General features: G+C 46.4%; 6 protein-coding genes across 6 annotated transcripts; 4 read left to right on the top strand and 2 right to left on the bottom strand.

Moving 5' to 3' along the window:
- Positions 1 to 4,931: 4,931 nt before the first annotated feature.
- N7471_002574 (terpene cyclase/mutase family protein) lies at positions 4,932 to 7,097 on the bottom strand (the record flags this gene model as incomplete). The annotated part of the gene is made up of 1 exon (XM_057275294.1): positions 4,932 to 7,097. One exon carries the CDS (start codon positions 7,095 to 7,097, stop codon positions 4,932 to 4,934), a length of 2,166 nt encoding a protein of 721 aa, XP_057139932.1.
- Positions 7,098 to 8,845: 1,748 nt separating this feature from the next.
- N7471_002573 (uncharacterized protein) lies at positions 8,846 to 9,635 on the top strand (the record flags this gene model as incomplete). Its single annotated transcript, XM_057275293.1, has 2 exons — positions 8,846 to 9,363; positions 9,425 to 9,635. 2 exons carry the CDS (start codon positions 8,846 to 8,848, stop codon positions 9,633 to 9,635), a joined length of 729 nt encoding a protein of 242 aa, XP_057139931.1.
- Positions 9,636 to 10,445: 810 nt separating this feature from the next.
- Positions 10,446 to 12,051, top strand: N7471_002572 (FAD-dependent oxidoreductase; the record flags this gene model as incomplete). The annotated part of the gene is made up of 4 exons (XM_057275292.1): positions 10,446 to 10,738; positions 10,805 to 11,079; positions 11,179 to 11,552; positions 11,605 to 12,051. 4 exons carry the CDS (start codon positions 10,446 to 10,448, stop codon positions 12,049 to 12,051), a joined length of 1,389 nt encoding a protein of 462 aa, XP_057139930.1.
- A 924-nt stretch (positions 12,052 to 12,975) lies between these two features.
- N7471_002571 (uncharacterized protein) lies at positions 12,976 to 14,986 on the bottom strand (the record flags this gene model as incomplete). Its single annotated transcript, XM_057275291.1, has 8 exons — positions 12,976 to 13,458; positions 13,515 to 13,847; positions 13,909 to 14,306; positions 14,374 to 14,456; positions 14,512 to 14,601; positions 14,658 to 14,681; positions 14,737 to 14,807; positions 14,876 to 14,986. 8 exons carry the CDS (start codon positions 14,984 to 14,986, stop codon positions 12,976 to 12,978), a joined length of 1,593 nt encoding a protein of 530 aa, XP_057139929.1.
- Positions 14,987 to 15,914: 928 nt separating this feature from the next.
- N7471_002570 (uncharacterized protein) lies at positions 15,915 to 17,155 on the top strand (the record flags this gene model as incomplete). The annotated part of the gene is made up of 4 exons (XM_057275290.1): positions 15,915 to 16,181; positions 16,256 to 16,480; positions 16,564 to 16,706; positions 16,783 to 17,155. The coding sequence occupies 4 exons, from the start codon at positions 15,915 to 15,917 to the stop codon at positions 17,153 to 17,155; spliced, it is 1,008 nt and encodes a 335-aa protein (XP_057139928.1).
- A 701-nt stretch (positions 17,156 to 17,856) lies between these two features.
- Positions 17,857 to 18,552, top strand: N7471_002569 (uncharacterized protein; the record flags this gene model as incomplete). Its single annotated transcript, XM_057275289.1, has 2 exons — positions 17,857 to 18,250; positions 18,323 to 18,552. 2 exons carry the CDS (start codon positions 17,857 to 17,859, stop codon positions 18,550 to 18,552), a joined length of 624 nt encoding a protein of 207 aa, XP_057139927.1.
- Between the last annotated feature and the right edge of the window lie 138 nt (positions 18,553 to 18,690).

The raw sequence follows: 18,690 nt of genomic DNA, 5'->3' as shown, positions 1-18,690 counted from the left end.
GACCAAATGGATCAATAAAATTCCATTTTTCACCGCAGGAGCACTGCGGCGCTACGCTTTCTTCAGCTTCCGCTGCCATGGCAGAATTTCTCTTGATCCAATAGTTATTTTGGATCAGCTTCAGCTGACTGACCAATTTCTCCTTCTTTTGGTTTGGTGATAGCCTGGCAACAATCAAGTAAATTTCCACGAGGCGCTTTTTATTGCATGGGGATTAATCATACTGTTCTTACAAAACTAATGGCCTCATTGAACATGTAGAATCTGCTTTTTAAGTGAACCATATATTTGCGAGATACGCAATATTTAAAATTCGCTATCTGTCGGCCGAGATAAAAACCCAGTGGGAAAAACTCCATACAACGACAGAAAGCCCCAAACCGCAGCAGATACCGATCGAACACGTTGGTCAAAAGCACATAGACACTAACTTTGCTTTTTTACACGTATTTCATAATTTTTTTTAGTTCCTCCGTTCAAGGACAATTCGTATACTGAGAAAACACTTGAGTAGCCTAGCAATTGAACGTAGTCCAGCCAGCTTCACTTGTGCACTCCTGGGCGAAGGCCTTTACCTCCGTAGTGTTGTACGAAGTACAGTAGTCTTCAGATTTTTTCACACAGTAACACATATCACTTGAAACGTCGTTACAGATTTGCAGTGTTCTTTCGTAATCACCATTGACTGATCCACCGGCCTTCTTGCACCTTTGTCCGCCTAGGAAGGCACAGGTAGCAGAGGAAAAGGGGACATAGAGCAGCAAAAGAAGTACAAGAGACCTCATGTTGAGATAGTAGATGAATGGAAGGTATGAATTCACGCAGAAGATAGGGAGAGTCAACTCAGTAGAAGTGATGGCTTAGTTTGACTGTTTGCACTTCCACAGGCATTTAGGAGGGAAATATGTAGTTATTTATATTCCTCATTTGCCTAATAGAACGAGGAGCCCAATAAATCTTAAGTTTTCGTTGTGGTCATCATGACATCTAAGACCTGCGTATGTCCAATTGAGGTCTTCACTAAAGATACTCCACTCCTCATCACCCTCCGTTCAGTTTAGGATCCGAAAGGTCCAATGTAGGACTAAATGTAACCTTATTACTGATCAGAGTTTGACGTCAAGCATTTCATAGTGTGACGTGTAATGCAGCTGATGAGGAACCTTTAGTAGACCAATGTAGAACTAGATGTATAGTTCTACCGCCAAAGTTTCCGTGATTTCGGCGCCACACCCGCGTTTTCTCCTACACGTCAATTTAACCCACCCTTTTCAACTATCAACCATGGTTCTAAGAACACCTCTACGCCCTATTAATTCTAATAGGGCGCGCGGAACTAAGCTCTCTCCAAATCTATGGGGCAAAATCGTCGGTCAAGCCTAGGTAGGGACCGTAGGGTGCTCAATTATATCAATTACGCGTATCCACAATTTGGCGTATTCCACTATCACCTATACCCTCGAATAAGATGCTCATCGAACTAAAGGGAAAACGATTTCTCGCCTCGGTCCCCCCCCTTATTCTATCGGATAGTGATAAATAGACTTCGCCATAAACAGCAATTCGGGCCAAACCCTCGCCCCAACCCCCAAACCGCAACCGCACTGCGGTTTTTGATGGGTTCTGTTGGGGCCCCAAAAAAACATTTAAAACCCATTTTTGCATAATTTTACATAATTTTACATAAAATTCATTATAATTAATTACCGTATTGTAATCCACGAGTACCGATAATATTTTTTATCACCTATAACCTTCAATTACTACTAAATTAATGATATATTTAGATTTATATATGTATAAGATATACCAAAATTACTAGGCCTGTAATTAATAAACCAACTGGGGCCCCAAGAACCATTGCGGTTTCTAGAGCTCGCCCCAAAACCCGCCCCAATTGCGGTTTGGGGTGGGGCGGTTTATGGGTTTTGCGGTTTATGGCGAAGTCTAGTGATAAACGCTTAATTCTACGTATTATTATACGTGATCCCTTTATTCTCTACTCTGAAATCTGAGAGTAAAGTGGTTTAACCGCTTCCGACGGTACCCTCCTCCGAATACTAAAATCCTTAGGGTACGGACACTAGAAAGCCTAGGAAAGACCTTATTTAAAACCTAAAGTGGTTTATTGTCAGATTCTCATGCTAACTATTTCTTTTTCAAAGGGAGAGGTTCACCACTTCTGTCCAGCTAGTCTCGAACCTCTGTGATTTAACCATACCTATTTCGGCGCTCCGATTTGCCAAACTTGAAGCTTAGTGCTGATCATAGTATGACCGTCATACTATGACGTCAAGCATTTCATGGTGTGGCGTGTAATGCAGCGAAACTTCAATGTAGGGCTGAGTTCCTAGGTGGCCTTTCGAAATGCATGAAAGATGTTGTAGGCGGACGAGAAAGGAATGAGTGAATGCTCTGTAAGGAAAGGAGAGACATTTTATGGAATCCTCAAAAACAGGGCCCATACGGTGTTTCTAATGCATGGCCGCTTTTGAACGAGATAGCATCATACTGTGTTGACGACGTATGACACCTTCTAGCTTTGTATCACCAATACCGCTGTCGAAGGGATAGTTGGCAAGATTTCATCGCGGAGGAGTTTTAGAAACGGGTCTCTGACTCGCAAACGATTGAATACCAACTCCACGGAGAAGTATGGGGGACACTGAGCCCTTCGAGTGCTGAACAAAAAAGAATTCTCGACTCTTGGAGTGAAGTTTCTAAATTAAGGGACTTTTTTCATATGACTACCTCGGCGATTTTGAAGAGGATATTTGGCTCTTATGGAAACATTAGGGATAGCAATGTTCTCAAGGATTGGACTAAAAACACATATCTTTACGCGAATCTAATTTTTGAAATTGTACCACAACGCCTTAGGCTACGGTCCTCATTTTAATTGTAAGTTAATTGTAACTTCCGGCTCTATCTTCTAATACCAACTTTATATTAGTAGATACTATAGTGGCGCTAGGAAGCTAATAGCCAGGCCTTTTAGGGGGCTATACAAGTTCGTAATACTAACGAGCGTATATTAGATGCTAACTACGACGTACGCTAGTTACTAAACTATATTAGTAGTAATAACTCTATTAAAGTTCCTAGACCGGTACTTGAATACCTTAAGACTATTTAGGAGCTTATTTGCGACTAGGCCTTGACAAGTCCCGCAGCACCTAGGCAATTTTGGTGCTGCGAATGGTGCTACTAGTCTTCCACACGACGGATGGATCTACAGGATCTACAGGAATGGGCTGATTCCACGATCTTTACGATCAGCATCTGTATACTCTTGGGAGTGATCCCAACTCTGCGTTTGGCTTCGAGTTCTTGTTTCAGTTGGATGAAGCGCCTGCATAATCATACGCAACTAGTTAGACTGCAACAGGTTAATTTAACTTTGATTGATTGACTGATTGATTGATTGATTGAACCCAGACCCAACCCAGACCCAACACAGTCTGGGTTGGATGTTAAGTCGAACCCTTCGACCTAGTAATGGGTCTGGGTCTAGGGCCGGAAATTAGGTTATAAACTATATAAACACGCTAATTATGTGTACAATTCTGCTGGTTTTACAGGTTTATGACCGCTAAGACCCCTTTTTATACAAAAGCTGGGTCGAACTCGGCCTAAACCGGGTTTTCTGGGGCCCTAGTCACTGGGTCCGGGTTAGGTCTGGGTTGGGTTTTGGGTCGAAGGTTCCGACCCAAAATGGGTTCTGCCGAAGTTTAATCACACCTACTCTCCCTGATCGAAAGCTCTAAAAAATCTCTATATAAGTGACACTCCTACCGGAGAAAGACTCAATTTCGCTTTATCCATACCTTTAACATTAAAAAGGTGAGCTCAATAGGATTATAATCAGGTGAGTATGGGGGCACATAGCGTATAAGATGCCCTGCCTCACTCTTCACATAGATAAAATATTATCTAGGATAATGACAGAGACAGGACGATCTGGTTGATTGACTGTAGGAAGGAGGGTATCTCGAAGCCAACCTAAGAAGTTCTTGGAGTTCCAATATCCCTCTTTGATACCCGTACAAGGAAGCCAGGCGTCAAGTGTCATAGCAGCACAGACGATCCAGTTTTTGCCTCGACTGATATCAGCTTTACATGGTGGTTGTTCTTCATCAATAGGGCATAGGCGTGATAACGCCAACCGGTCTTCTTATTGAAGATAGATTCGTTAAGGAAGATAAGGTCCTCCACCACGAAATGACGTATATCATCTCGGTAGGCACGTCGTAGTGCTTCACTTCGGTTTAGAGAGATTCGCCGCAACTCTTTCCCAGTCCAGTTCCGACGCTTCAACAGCCGAGACACTGTGGGCTGAGTGACCATCACCCTCGCTCCTGTCAGAGCCAAAATACCACCTCATCTTGATTACGTCAGGCTTCATATAGGAGCCATTCAAACAGTGCATCCTCATCGGCTTTCGAAACCTTCCGAGCACGTCCAAGTTGGCGATAATATGGTTTGCGGACACTACCGTACGTCACCAAATTGCTCCGTATGCGATAGACAGTAGATAGGTGTACCCGAAATTCTTCTGCTATTTTAGCCTCGCTCCACCCAAGCATAAGATATCTAACAATTGTACAGCGATCGGCAGTCGAAAGGCCATTTAGATGGCGCGTACGTATATGCTCAAACGGTTTGGGAGGAGCTTTAGACAACTGAGGCACTGGAGGCCGTGCAGGTGAGCGAGAATCACAACGAATTTTCATCTGTATGGACTCACTTTGTCCTACTGAGGAATTTGATTCGTTTTAAACTTCGAACTAGCCAAAAAAAAATACTTGTAGGCGGCCGCTTATGGTGCGAAAAGTCAATAATAGCGAAATCGAACTCGAAGTTAGAGGAGTCAGGCGCGACGCGTTGTTTAGCGCCAAGAATTCGCAACATTTTGAATACGCTAAATCTCCTCAGCTAGGGCGTGGCCAGCTTCTCCTTCGTAGGTCTGCCAAGTCGCTATCGAGAGTAGTTATAGGCTCCTTGGGAGGTTCATATACACTTGGCGGACATCGTTCCAGTAGACTTGCGTAACGGCCGAGCGCCATCAGCGGAAAGTAATGAGAGTAGAAAGAGTATCTGATGTAAAAGTGGTTCGGGAATCCAGTCCCGGTAAAGCTTTTATCATGCCATGTTGCCGCTTCAGGACCTACCATACGCTGTGTTCGTAGCAGATACTCTACCGCCTTTCGGAGCATTCCGGTCGACGGTGGTAGATATGGCAACAAAGCCATAAGCGCCCAAGCTGTCTGTGTTGCCGTTGAGGGGCCAGTGCCAGCTCGCAGAGGGTCCTTATAGGAATCGAGAGTCTCGCCCCAACCGCCATCCTGATTTTGAGTCGTTTCCAACCATTGTATTGCATTGCTCACACAATCGTAAATGCTGTCATCTTTCTCTTTCCAATTGCTTTTCACTCTGGTGCCAAGAAAATATGCCAGTGCACAGAGGGCAGAACTCGTTCCGTATATGTAGTTGCAGCCCCAGCGCCCCCACCACGCGCCCGACGATTCTTGCATGTCGGATAAGTAATAAATCGCTCTCTGAGAGGCCGACGTCAGAGAATCGACAAGCTCATTCCCGTCCATTTGTGTATTGTGCTGCCGGCTCGCTAGTAAGAAGAGGCCGAAGGCCTCAAGGACATGACCACTGACGTCCGGAGTGGACGGGTCACATAAGGCCTCCATATCACTGAAAGGGATCTTATTGAGAAACATGTTGCTGTTGTCCCGATCAAAAGCACCCCAGCCTCCGTCTTTGTTCTGCATTCCGAGAAGCCATTCCATGGCATCCAAAACACAGGGAGAATGCACTGGATCGGAGTCTTGTTTGATCATCGACACAACAGCCGCCGCCGTATCATCCACATCGGGATACCAAGTGTTATAGTAACCGAAGCTGAAACCACCTGGTCTCAGGTTGGGATTATATACAGTCCAGTCACCGTGCTTACTGAGAATCTGTCGGCCTCGCACCCATTCCATAGATTTTGTAAGCGAAGGGATTTTTGATGGCGTTCCAGCATCACTCAGGCCGATAATCATCAGGCTGGTGTCCCAGAAAGCGGAGACCGTGGTTTGAATTCTCTTCCCGCGCTCATCACACCACGAAAAGCGTTCGATGGCTTTCAGGCCTCGTTGGATAGGGTCTGAATCTAGCGGGTATCCTTCCAAGCTCAGAGCGAACATAGCTCCATGCAATGGCGGCATGATGTCCCCAAAGTCACCAGCTTCCTCTTGATGTTCTAGGACCCAATCGACACACCTCCGGATAGCATATCGACGAATAGGGTTGAACGACCTCAGCCCATTCAAGCAATGTAAAATTGAGTCAACGAAGGCGAACGCAAAGGCGATGTTGTCGGATCCCAACAAGGCAAAAAGGCCATAAGTGTAGGGTACCATCTTATCCATGGGATTGCACCACAATTCATCCAGATACGTGCTGGACTCAGGCTTTCGGTTCGGGAGGGCATAGATTGGACGATGGTGAGAGATAATCAGGAGTGGGACAACAGTAGCCCGTGCCCAAGCTGACCATTGATAGATACAGATAGGTAGCATCGATGGCACAAGGATTAGCTCGGGTGGCAACTCCGGTACGACCGTCCAAGGAAACAGGCCGAACATAGCGAGGTATATGCGTGTGAAGATGCGGACCTTGGCGACACCACCAGCAGCGATGACGAAGTCGCGGGCTTTGAGCAATGCGTGGCTCACCTCAGGGACACCCAGGATCTTCAAAGCAAGGTATGCCTCAACTGTTACCGAGATGTCCCCTGGATATAGAGTGGCAATGCTCCAAGAGCCGTCTGATCTTTGCTCAGAGAGTAGCCAGGAGATGATTGCTTCTCGATCTGCCATGAGGTCTAGACCCAGAGCTTGGTATAGGAACACGTATTCCGCAGTTGTTGTTGCATTCGTTTCAACTTCACCACACCAGTGTCCGTCCGGCTTCACCTGCTCCCTGCTGTGTTGGGTAGAAAGCAAGAGCGCCCGCTTGACGTTGGACAGCAACACATCGTCTTCAGGGCACCCAACGGCCGTTGTTATCGGTGTCGAAATCTCAATTGTCTGCAACATGGTTTTAAACAAGCACGATTAAAGATGGTGAGCAGCGACAAATTTAGTCCGATGTGAACAAACAAATTTTTAAATTTGACAAGGACACTCTTTTGAATATAAGTGCGCTTATGAAGATTGTGACGTCAGGGTCACCCTTTACGTTTGAAGTTACTGTTCCGGCGAGTTTTCTATAGCAAATTATGTGTTCGACTTGGCTGTTTTCAAGACTTGCGACACGAGGATTCTTAGGTTACAGATGAGATGTGTGGATGAATAGAACATTATGGAATGGCTTTTAGGTCCTCTATCATCCAACATGGTATATGACTATGCACCCTACAGAATCAGGTTACCAAGTACTCAACCTAGTGGGGTATAATTGATGAAGTAAATGCTAGCGACATTTCTATTATGCGTGGTTCAGCGCTTTCACGCCTAGTGATCGATTATGAAGTGATGATTTATTCAATGTCTGTTTCTTTCGTCTCAAACAATGTAGTGTTCTGTGCAACGGTGGCCGGTACGATCTAAATTCAATATGATTTAAATATAATCTATTTGGTTATTTGAAGAAAAAGAAAAAGAAATAATCAAATTAAACTAAATTAGGGGCGTGAACAGGGGCCTCAGGTACCACTGAGTGACTGGGCATCCATGGATATGTTTCTAGGTACACCCCTGGGCCCCACACCCCCATAATTATATAATATACCGCCGGTCAAAAACCCCTATGAATTCAAATCTTCTAGCATGGTGCATGCCACCCGCTTTCGAGAGGCGGTATAAATCTACAGTGGCGGTGAGCTGGGTGGGGCTACAGGGATGTAGAAGCTTATGTCTGTCCACTGAATGTAATAAGCTTCGTAACACCCCGCTGCAAAACTCCCGAGGGTCAGCATTCAGCCTGCGTTCCAGACACAGCCTATCCGTTTCTGGATTTCGAGGAGGAAGGGTTAAAAATGTTTCCTTATATAATTAGAGAATTCCTGGTGCAACCGAACCGTCCAAGCCACCGTCCATCTGCGGGTTCACATACATAGACTCTGAATTGAGGGCTAGACAGTGGTTGCTGTATACTGCGTCTATTTCCATTTGATGTTGATGAATGTCATGTCATTGATTTAGGTTACACTCCCGCCGCGGAAGAATTTTCCGGGCCGTGGAATGCTCGCCGAGGAATTTTGTTTTCTCAACAAAAAGCTCAATTCAAAATTCGACTCGACATGCAAAAAAGCAAAAATCTTTTAAAATCAGTGTAGTTCAGAGGTACTGTATTCTGGCCCTATGTCGAGGTCAAACCTGAGATTGACTGGTGCGGTCAATTGAGCCTCCGGAATTGAGCGAATCTATATTGCTCAATCAACGTCAAATGAAAAAGAATCCTAGTCTAATATTGATTAACAAGCTCTCAAACACAGACTTTCCCCGCCTATCCAGTGGGCGAATTGCCAATTTTGCCCGTAATTGTGTACACACGGCAGCTCCATATACCAGATCAGTCTGATTCGTCGCAAACATTCAGCCGGTAAGTTCGTATGGAGTTACAGAGTCAGTATTCATTAAATTACATGTAACCTTCGTCAGTGATGTTACCTAGATCTTATTCGTCTCCTGTATACAGATGACTCACAGGCAATTGCTAAATTGCCGTATATTGAGTGATCTGGTCAAGGTATGTCGATGTCTACAAGCATACATATATATCCTTAGTGCATCAACCATTACAACGGCCCTTTCTTTTATCCTAAAGATCAACAAAGATCAAGATGTCCCAGTCCAATGCCTCCCAAACAGCTCTCACAGACCTTGAGCATTCTTGGCCTCTCACCATCCTCAGCATTGGAGTCTGTGTATGTTGGCTAGCTAACTACGTCGCGGTGATCCACAAGTCATTCCAAGACCGTACCTATGGCATGCCATTGATGCCGCTCTGCTGCAATATTGCCTACGAGTTTGTTTATGGAGTTATCTATCCCCCCGACATACCGAATTGGCCATATATTTTTGCGAGTTGGTTGACTCTGAATTTCATTGTTGTATACGCTGCTACAAAATTCGCTCCAAACGAATGGGCACACGCGCCATTGGTGAAGCGGAATCTGCCTTGGATATTTGCCGTCAGTATTGCCGGTTGGATATCTGCGCATGTGGCCTTGGTCGCCCACATTGGGCAGACCCCGGCTGCGGCGTGGAGTGCCTGGTTCTGCCAACTGTTTCTTAGTGCCGGGGGGCTATGTCAACTCATTGTCAGAGGTAGTACACGGGGCACGTCCTTCTTCATATGGTAAATGACCTCTGCAGCCTAATCTGTATCAACAAGCTGACTCGTCCAATTGTGATTGTAGGATCAGTCGTTTCGTGGGGACTGCTCTTACCTTTCCTTATGAAGTTCTACGGTACCAAAACGGGTATTCCAATATCTTTTGGCACAGTCCGCTAGGTTGGTGGGGTGGTGTGGTTTTCTTTTTGTTGGATGGCTCATACGGGACCTTTCTATGGTACATTCACCGGTCCGAGAGGCTAGCCTCTGATCCCCATCAAAAAAAGACGGAATGAAGCTAAAACCAGGAGTCGTTTGATCAAATAATGCACGTTATTCAGCTATGTCTTTGCAGCAAACATTCATGGATCTCGCCGTCAAGCTAAGGAACATAGATGTGCGACCCAATGAGTGGTTCGGACGCCAAAGCTAATACATCTGAGCTGAAGGAGAAAATCGTTGATGTCTCGATAAGTGGGTTCAATTTGCCAATGTTGAAGGAACGGATATTGCCTGTTATCTCGGCGGTTTATCTGAGATTATCTTTCGTGTGCCTAATAGACCTAAAGACATTGCAAGCTACAATAGTTTGACATAAAATTAAATTCGTGGTTTATCTGGTTTATTCCCACTCTGCAGGATTATCCCTTCCAACTTTGGTCATGTTCGTCGTTGATAGTATCTGTGACGCAAAAGTCCTTGAAAATACCCAAGAAAAAAAACGGCCACAAGCTAGTTACGGTAAGCTGAACTAGGAAGCTGGAATGATCTACGGTTGCGGATGAGCTTACCGTGGCTCACGACTGGAAGGATGGTGGAAGCGCCCCAAAAGCGGTACAAAATTGAACGAACACGCTCAACGTCACATGGAATGTCATCTCCCAGTGCATGAAATGGACCTGAGCGAGGCGGATGTGTTGGGTGGTAACTCTGCCAACATCACTCAGGAGCCAATCAAGCTGGGACGGGACCGACGAATACTTAACAGTAGTAGATTGGGTAGCGGCTTTCGCAAATCTTTGTTTGCCAAAATATATTTATCTAGTCTCCTCGCAAATAAGCCTTGTTGGTCTCTACTACCTGTTACCCCTCCTTCCGAAGTAGACATGAACGATTCCCAATTCGAGGTCATTATTGTCGGGGGTTCAATTGCGGGTCTTGCACTGGCACACTGCCTACACAGAGCAGGTATCACCTGTATTATCCTCGAAAAACGCTCTATAATTGCGGCCCATGAAGGAGCGTCTGTTGCAATCATGCCCAATGGGGCGCGAATTCTGGACCAGCTCGGTCTTTATGACGCCGTCGAGGGGACTATCGAGCCGATGCATAGTGCTCACGTTCGCTTTCCAGATGGATTTCATTTCAGCAGCCCCTACCCTAAATCTATGCATGAAGCGTATGATTTTATCACTCCCACTAGAGTTGTCTTTTCATGAAACTTAACTGAATCGGTTTTCATTAGTTTCGGCTTCCCAATGGGATTCCTTAGTCGACAGAATCTACTTCAGATCCTGTATGACGGTTATCCAATAAAGTCCAACATATTCGTGGACAAAACTGTTGTCCGTGTTGAACAAAAAAACCAAGACTGTGTACTTGTCCACACACAAGATGGACATTCTTACGAGGGAGACCTAGTTGTTGGAGCTGACGGGGTCCATAGTTGTGTGCGGACACAAATGTGGCAAAACGCTGATGCGCTGCGGCCTGGAGTGATTACCGAGGCCGAAAAGAACGGTAAGTGTGGCTGAGAGTGGTTATAAATATTTCGAAAATACTGTGTCCCAGCAACGCTTCTACAGAAAGAAGGCTGACAAACTGCTTTAACGGATTCAGGGATGACCGTTGGCTATGCCTGTATTTTCGGAATTTCCTCTGAGATCCCCGAGCTAAAGGTTGGCCATATGCACTTGAGTGTCTACAACGGAAAATCATTTATCATTGCCCCTGGCGTCGACAGGCGGCGGCTGGCCTGGTTTGTCGTGGTAAAGCTGGATAAAACCTATCCGTACGGCAGTGCGCCGCGCTTCTCGCGCACAGATGCTGCCTTATTATGCGAACAGTTGACTGATATGTACATATGGAGGGGCGTTCAGTTTGCGCAGCTATGGCAAAACCGTGAGATCTACGGCATGACAGCCTTGGAAGAGAACATATTCCAGACGTGGCACTGTGGTCGCATTGTTTGTATTGGAGACAGCATGCACAAGGTATGGCTGATAGACCAAAAACCGCAACACTTTCTAACAATAAACTATGAAGATGACGCCAAACCTTGCACAAGGAGCCAACTGCTCTATTGAAGATGCTGCGTCCTTAGCCAATATACTACATGATGCTTTGAATACGAAGGCTTTCCCACATAAGCTTTGTGGTCAGGAGATCGACCACCACCTGCGCCGATTCAATAAAATACAAATTGATCGCATGGCCAAGATTTACAGGGCTTCGCGAATAGTGGTGAGATTGCAGACACGAAGTAGCATTTTCTGGAGGTTTATTCTGCGATATTACGTGCCATACGCTGGAACTCAACCGACGGAAAAAGCTCTGAAGATTCTCGAAGACGCCGTGGCCCTAAACTTTATCCCGCTCCCGCAACGTTCAGGCCCTCGATGGGTAATGCCCAGGAAGCAAAAAAGGACCAATTTCGCATGGGCTTGGGCTGCTTTAGCATTCCTGCTGTTAGCACTGATATGGGGACCTTAACAAACCTCCTACAATGTCAGAATGAAGTACTGAAGTACCTTCCATTATCAAATCATTCACCCTTATCACACCCATCACAAGCTACATACCTACGTGTCTGAAAAGCGGGCCCCGTAAAGATAGAATGCGATGCCTCTGAGATCAAGAACGCAGATCTCTCTGACTCGGATCAACTTTAAGGGCGGCTGGCATAAACTCCTTCCATCATCAGGGGGCGTGAAACAAGGAGTGGAGCGTACGTCAGTCACCCGGAATATCATTGACCAAGTCTTCTTTTAGCTAATATGACTCGATTGCTTTACTTCGGATTAAGTAGTGAATTCAAGTAGTAAATTTAGGCATCGATAATTCAGGTGTTAATAATTCAAGCGTTAAGACCTCATTATCGAGAAGTGGACTAAAGTCATATAACTTGTTGTTGTGGCTACTAACAAAGGACTATTGGGGGGGGAGAGAAGAAGAACAATTATTGTGTATTCAATCTATCAAAAGCAGGGTATTTATACCCCGACTAACAAAGAAACGCTCAGTGTGCAAGCAAACAAGTTGATGATTGATGACTATACAAAGGCCTGTACAATGGCATCAAAGGCATCAATAGGATGACTGAGGCATGCAGGCATGATCCAACACCTGTATACAGAATTGGTGCGATATTGATATTGTTGTATATAATACGCAAATTCATCATAGTACTGCTGGCAAAAACCCTACTGGCGCACTGGCGGCTATAAACTGCCGTACTCTATACGTTACACATAAATGATGCCAGCACTGAACTGACAAGTGTTACTGTTCCAGCATGGCTAAACACCGTGGTGGAATAGTTTACCACCTTGATTTAGCCCACCTCTGTAAATGCCCTTGCTAAAAAGTACCATTAAAACATTAAATTTTTCCTGAATAGTCCCATGTGGCAACTCTCTACAAGGAGACTTCCACGATAGGACCCTTGTAGACATGTCGGCCGCGCACAACGTAGTATACAATGGCAAGGAAGATACTGCCTCCAATTGCCAGAACGCTCCAGTTCATCGTTTCCACTGTTGGGTCCATTGTACTTGGCCAGAAGCTGAAAAAGATGACGATGCTGATGTAGATGATCGCATACCCGTTGATAGCGGTACCAATGATGCCGGGGCAATGGAAAGGTCCCCAGACAAGCTTTGCCCCGGGCACATTGACAATATCATCCTCGTTGTCATTAAATAGGGAGATGTCGCCACGGACGCGGCGGTAAAAAAGCAAAACAGAAACCATGAGGTAAGAAAGGTAGATACCCGCCACTGCCATGGACACAATGTCCTCCATAGCAGTGCTGGAACCGATGTTAATCAGGGAAATCAACACAGCGACAGTAACTGTAAGGATGATGGCGAAAATAGGCAATTGCTTCGTGGAGGAAATCTTGAACAGCAAATGTTAGACCATGCAGGGCTTCTGATTGATAGCGAAGTGCTTACCTGACTCCACCATCGCCAACCAGGGACTCCCCTATCTCGAGAGAAAGACCAAAGCTGCCGAGACGCCGCAGCCAGTAGACCCATGAGGGAACAGGCATAAATAGTGATAACGATAGCACACATAGTCAATGAACCCGGTACTGAATTTGTTGCTTCCATGAAGATACCCATAAAGTTATACCCAGTGATTTTCCCCAGCGTACCACCGAGGTCGGAGCCGGTGCAGAACATCATAACTATTATCATACCAAAGCCGAGGCAGCCGTTGATTCCGACACTAATCATAAGGGCGTTAGGAATGACGGTCGAAGCATTTTCGACCTCTTCAGACATCTATTTGAGGGGTTGTTAGCCAGAAGCGTACAGAGGAGAGCGTAGCTCCAAGAAAACTTACATGCACGGCGGCATCACCTCCAGCGAAGGCAAAAGCACAGCTGGTCATGCCAACGAACCAGGATAGTCCTTGCGTGGCAAAACCTCCTCCATTTTGGAAAGTCAGGAAAACCTGCTCCTTTGTGTTATGATCCGCCATATAGATGAGGGGGATTATGATGCCGAAGAATCCAAGAATATGCACAACCAAAATGATCGCCTCAATGCGGGGCAGCAAGTTGCCGCCGACCAAATTCACGATCAATGCAAGACTGAGCGAGCCCCAGACAATCAATGTTCCTTGCCAAGGCAAAGCATTGTAGAGGTTGTTTCCTAGGATCGCGGCACCCTGGATCATCTTTCCTGTTAAAAAGGCACAGGCAGCGAAGGCACTCTGCCAGCCGAGAACAGCAAACCATCCTACGGGCTCAAGTGTCAGCAACAAATAGTATTTTATTTTCAGTCTGTGCACGAGGCGGAAATTTACCTGTAATGAAACTCAGGAACTTCTGGAGTCTGTGCGGGGCAAGCATGGCAGCCCAGTGGTATTGGCCTCCTGCGGTAGGCGCCCTATTGGACAGTTAGCTCTGACTCTGGCCATATCAATCAAGAAATAGCAACATACATGGAGGCCAATTCCGACAAGACCATAAAGTTGGCAAAACAGCCAACCCACCCGAAGATGTAGGCATAGATCGCACCGCCGGAGCCGCCACTGATTATCTGTTAGAGAATTTTGCAAAGCCGCAGGTTGTTGACGTGTGAACACACTTTGTAAGAGGGCCAGTAAAGGTACTAAGCGACCGATTAGCGATGGGTTGCGTGAAAATTTGGAATTAGACCGACTCACCCAAGCAGGCCTTCCCAAGTACCCAGAATAGTACAGCTGAAGCCGAGGATCGATAGAATGCCGAAGTTTCGCTGATTAGATAGAAGTGTCAATAGTCTGGCCAGGTGAGTTTTATTAGCTTGAAGGAGGCATTGCATACCTTAAGGACTGGCTTCTTTCCCATCCGCTGGAGATGCACATTATCACGGTCTACCTGCCCCCCGCCCCTGCTAGTGACGGAAGTACTGCTCTTCATTTCATAGGCCGCCATAGCTTTTGATTTTTTTGAACGAATGGAATGGAAGGAAAAGTGGGAAGTGAACACCGAGGTAAATATAAGGAATGCAGCTGGGTTAAAAGTACAAAACAGGTGGGAAAAACTCCGTCGGCCAAGTATTGGAAGGCAGGTGGAAGGGTATCAGACTTGACTACGGAGTAGAGAGATGAACTTTGTATGTTACATCGACTATAATAGAAAGCACGCGAGTGGACGACGCTAATGCATATGCTTGTTGAAATTTAATCTCAGGCACGCTCTGGGCTCCGCCCGACGCCCCAAGGAGGTTTAGGGCCAAACATGTGCTATGCGGCAATGTCGATCACACGCGGGAAGGTTGCCCCAGGAAGCGCGCCATACCCAATTGAATGTACGCCACAGTTATTCTATGTGGGGGGTATATCGACGGCGGCTCCTCATAGGGCAATAATCAATCGAGGGTTCGTATTAATGCGAGGAGGCCGGGCCAGAACTCCGGGCGAATCCTTCGAGTAAAGGGGGAGCTTGAACGTGATAAGACTTCTCGATGTTACCGTGTCCTTTTACAATGACTATTGTGAATTTAAAAAAAAAACACCGTTCAAGTGACAAGCAGGCAAACATATAGATCGCATATAGAGATCGAGATGGTATGGGAAGGGAACAAGTGTCACATGATATAAAGAATCCTGGAGAAGCCATAACACCCCTTTAGAGACTTTTATATACATAGTAACACCGATATGTTATAAGGTTCTGGGGCGGTTTTGCATCCTGGTCGCTCTTTTCTGGGCACTGGAAATCGAATGCGCGCACTACCAGATCGCACAGCGATATAATAAAAAACAAAAGGCATGTTATCTCGTCAGCATGATTATAATACTTTCATTTCCTTCTTTTTTTCTTTTCAAGTAACTCACCCTCCTTGACATATTTTGGCTCAATGGGGACACGATTCAAAGGTGACACCAAAGACCCGGCGGTCAATGTCACCACATGGTTTCTTTTGGTCACGATCGGTTTCAGTGTCTCTGCTCGACTCGTAACGAAAATTCGACTGTTCAAAAGGCTCACCACGGATGATCTCCTGATCATTACGTCTCTGCTTTTCGCCATCGGGCAGAGTATTGTTGTTTCGCTGGCAGTTGGGTCCGGTTATGGAAAGCATTTCAAAGATGTCTCCAGCGCCGATATGGAACAGGTAATGAAAGTACGAATCTTCCGCCTTTTTCGATCGTTCACTTGTTTGACTTTTAGAACCAAGGTTAATTTGCTCATTTCCAGAACCTTTTCGCCGGGTCTCTTCTCTACCTCCTGAGCCTCACGTTTTCGAAACTATCTCTAGTCGTATTTATCCGGAGTCTTACACCATCTGCCAAAGATAAATGGCTCGCTCGAGGCGTCGAGGCTATTGTATATGCCTGGGCAGCTGTTGTGATCATTGGAACTGCATTCCAATGCTCTCTGCCCCATACATGGGATTTTCAGAACGGCCAATGCTTTAACCTGGTAAGCGGTTTCTTCTTTTTCCCTATCACTTCCTACGCCCCGAATCTGGACAATACTAATGCGATTCGGCGGGGCCGATCCAGTTAACTTGGCGCTACTTTATCGCTATCTCCAACATCGTTACCGACCTTTTGATTGTCACTCAGGCGATGATTCTGATTTCTAGCGTCCAAACGACGCTGGGGCGACGCCTGGTTTTTGCGGGTATCTTCCTACCTCGGCTCTTGTGAGTGACCCGGCTACACAGAGTGCTCTCTCCCCTATAGTTCTAAACTCGAAGCTCATCCTCTTTCCCTCGATAGTGTGACAATCGCAACGATCGTCGAGCTTGCCTTCATTAAGAATGGCACGAAAACCAACGACCCAACGTTTCAAATGTGTGAAATCACCATTTTCGAAGTGATCATTCAGTGCCTCAGTATCGTGACGGCCTGTTGGGGACAACTCAGCCCCTTCCTGTCCTGGATGCGATCGAACGGGCTCAAGCTTGATGGCGTGGAAGAACCGACCTCTTGGAGCTCCAAGATACGCTCTCAATCACAGGGGGGTCCAATTCGCGGGACCGCAAGACCAGGTTCGAGAATCGCAAAGACTTCCCTTTGCCGATGCGACGAGATCAAATTTTGGTCACGCAAGATTGGGAGGTCGACAGCCAGTCAAGCCAGACACACATAATGGCGGATTTGGAGACACACCCCCCGTCTAGCAACGGTGGCAAGTGGTCGCCCGACCAACCTAGGTAATGGCTATACACTAATACTGGAGGTAACATGGACATGCTTTGCCCTTCCCGAATGGAAATAACGTCGAATTGAGTTTACAAATAAGAATAATAAGCTTTTCACATCCCGCAATCGCTTCCAATATACGAAGTACATAAATAGTTTGCTTCTTTTTAAACTTTTCAACCCAACCGTGGGGGCGGATGGTTTCATTAGGCAAGGATCGACCGCATCGTATGATGGAACACGGGGTCGGGGGCCAAAGCATAACTCCCCATCCGACCCGTGGACGGGCCATTGCAAGTGGCCAGGACCCTTGTTATGTGCGGTATTTTTGAATTAATCCATGTCGAAGGGCTTAGAAATCCACATGTGCAGGCAACCATTGCAACTGTCTTATAGTTTCGCACCTCTTCCTTCATTAGAAGGTACTATGCGCCCCCCGCTCCTCAAACCGCCCCTTGAAATGCATCTCAATACCCTCTCGGCGACCATTAAGCGGGTTTTATTCCCACTTCGAGGCTGTGTTTCAACAGGAAATAGCCCCCACCCTTTCTTGAATCAAATTGTATTAAACAGGCCTGCTTTGGTGCGAGCCCCCTAGTTGATAGCCTTTCGCTAAACACTTGAACGCGTATTCAAACCAATTTGGATATGGAATCAACAACCAATTCTCTCGTGCTAGAGCCGGCGACACCGGAGGACGTCTCGGCCATCACCGAGGTATGGTTCGCTTCCTTCACACAGCCGGTGATCGGGCAACTTTTCCCGAACACCCCTGGTATGCACCAATGGCACCGGGATTGGCACCTGGGGGACATTCAGAAGTCCCACTGCAAATACCTGAGAGTAATTGACACCGAGTCGAAAGATGAACGAGGCCGACCACGGCTAGTTGCCTTTGGAAAATGGGACCTGGCCATGCCAGAAGAGCGAGGTCGTCGCTTTCCGCATTGGCATGCGGACTCGCCTTACCAGGAATGTGAGGATTTCATTGAAGAATTGGAGCAGGCGAGGAAACGCGTCATGGGTGATGAGAAACATTACTGTATGAATGAGACCCTTTTAAAATTCAGAATGGAAGAGATTGTTACTGACGTCCAACATCAAAAAAAAAAAGACCTAGATACACTTGGCACTCATCCTGATTATCAACGGCGCGGAGCTGGCTCTATGCTTGTCCAGTGGGGCTGCGACCTGGCGGATAAGGATGGCGTTGCGGCCTATGTGGATGCCAGCAAGGAGGGCGCATCGCTATACCTGAAACATGGCTTCGTGGATTTTAATCCGCCCGGTTCGGAAGTTGCTGCAATGGCTCGCCATAAGGCGATTCCTAGCGATCGCACTTGATTTGCGGACTATGGTTCCATGCTGCGAGCTCTGTCGTCGGAGAGAAGGGGGAACCTAATTGTTCGGTCTCGCGGAGTTTTATTGCATAACCTTTCCCTGTCTGCTAAGGGTTATAACCTATAGTTATATATATTCCAT

The sequence above is a fragment of the Penicillium samsonianum genome (assembly GCF_028829775.1).
Source record: "Penicillium samsonianum strain IBT 33392 chromosome Unknown utg000002l_segment0_segment0, whole genome shotgun sequence".
In the NCBI taxonomy this organism is placed as follows: Eukaryota; Fungi; Ascomycota; class Eurotiomycetes; order Eurotiales; family Aspergillaceae; genus Penicillium; species Penicillium samsonianum.
This window is presented reverse-complemented; position numbering and strand designations above follow the sequence as displayed.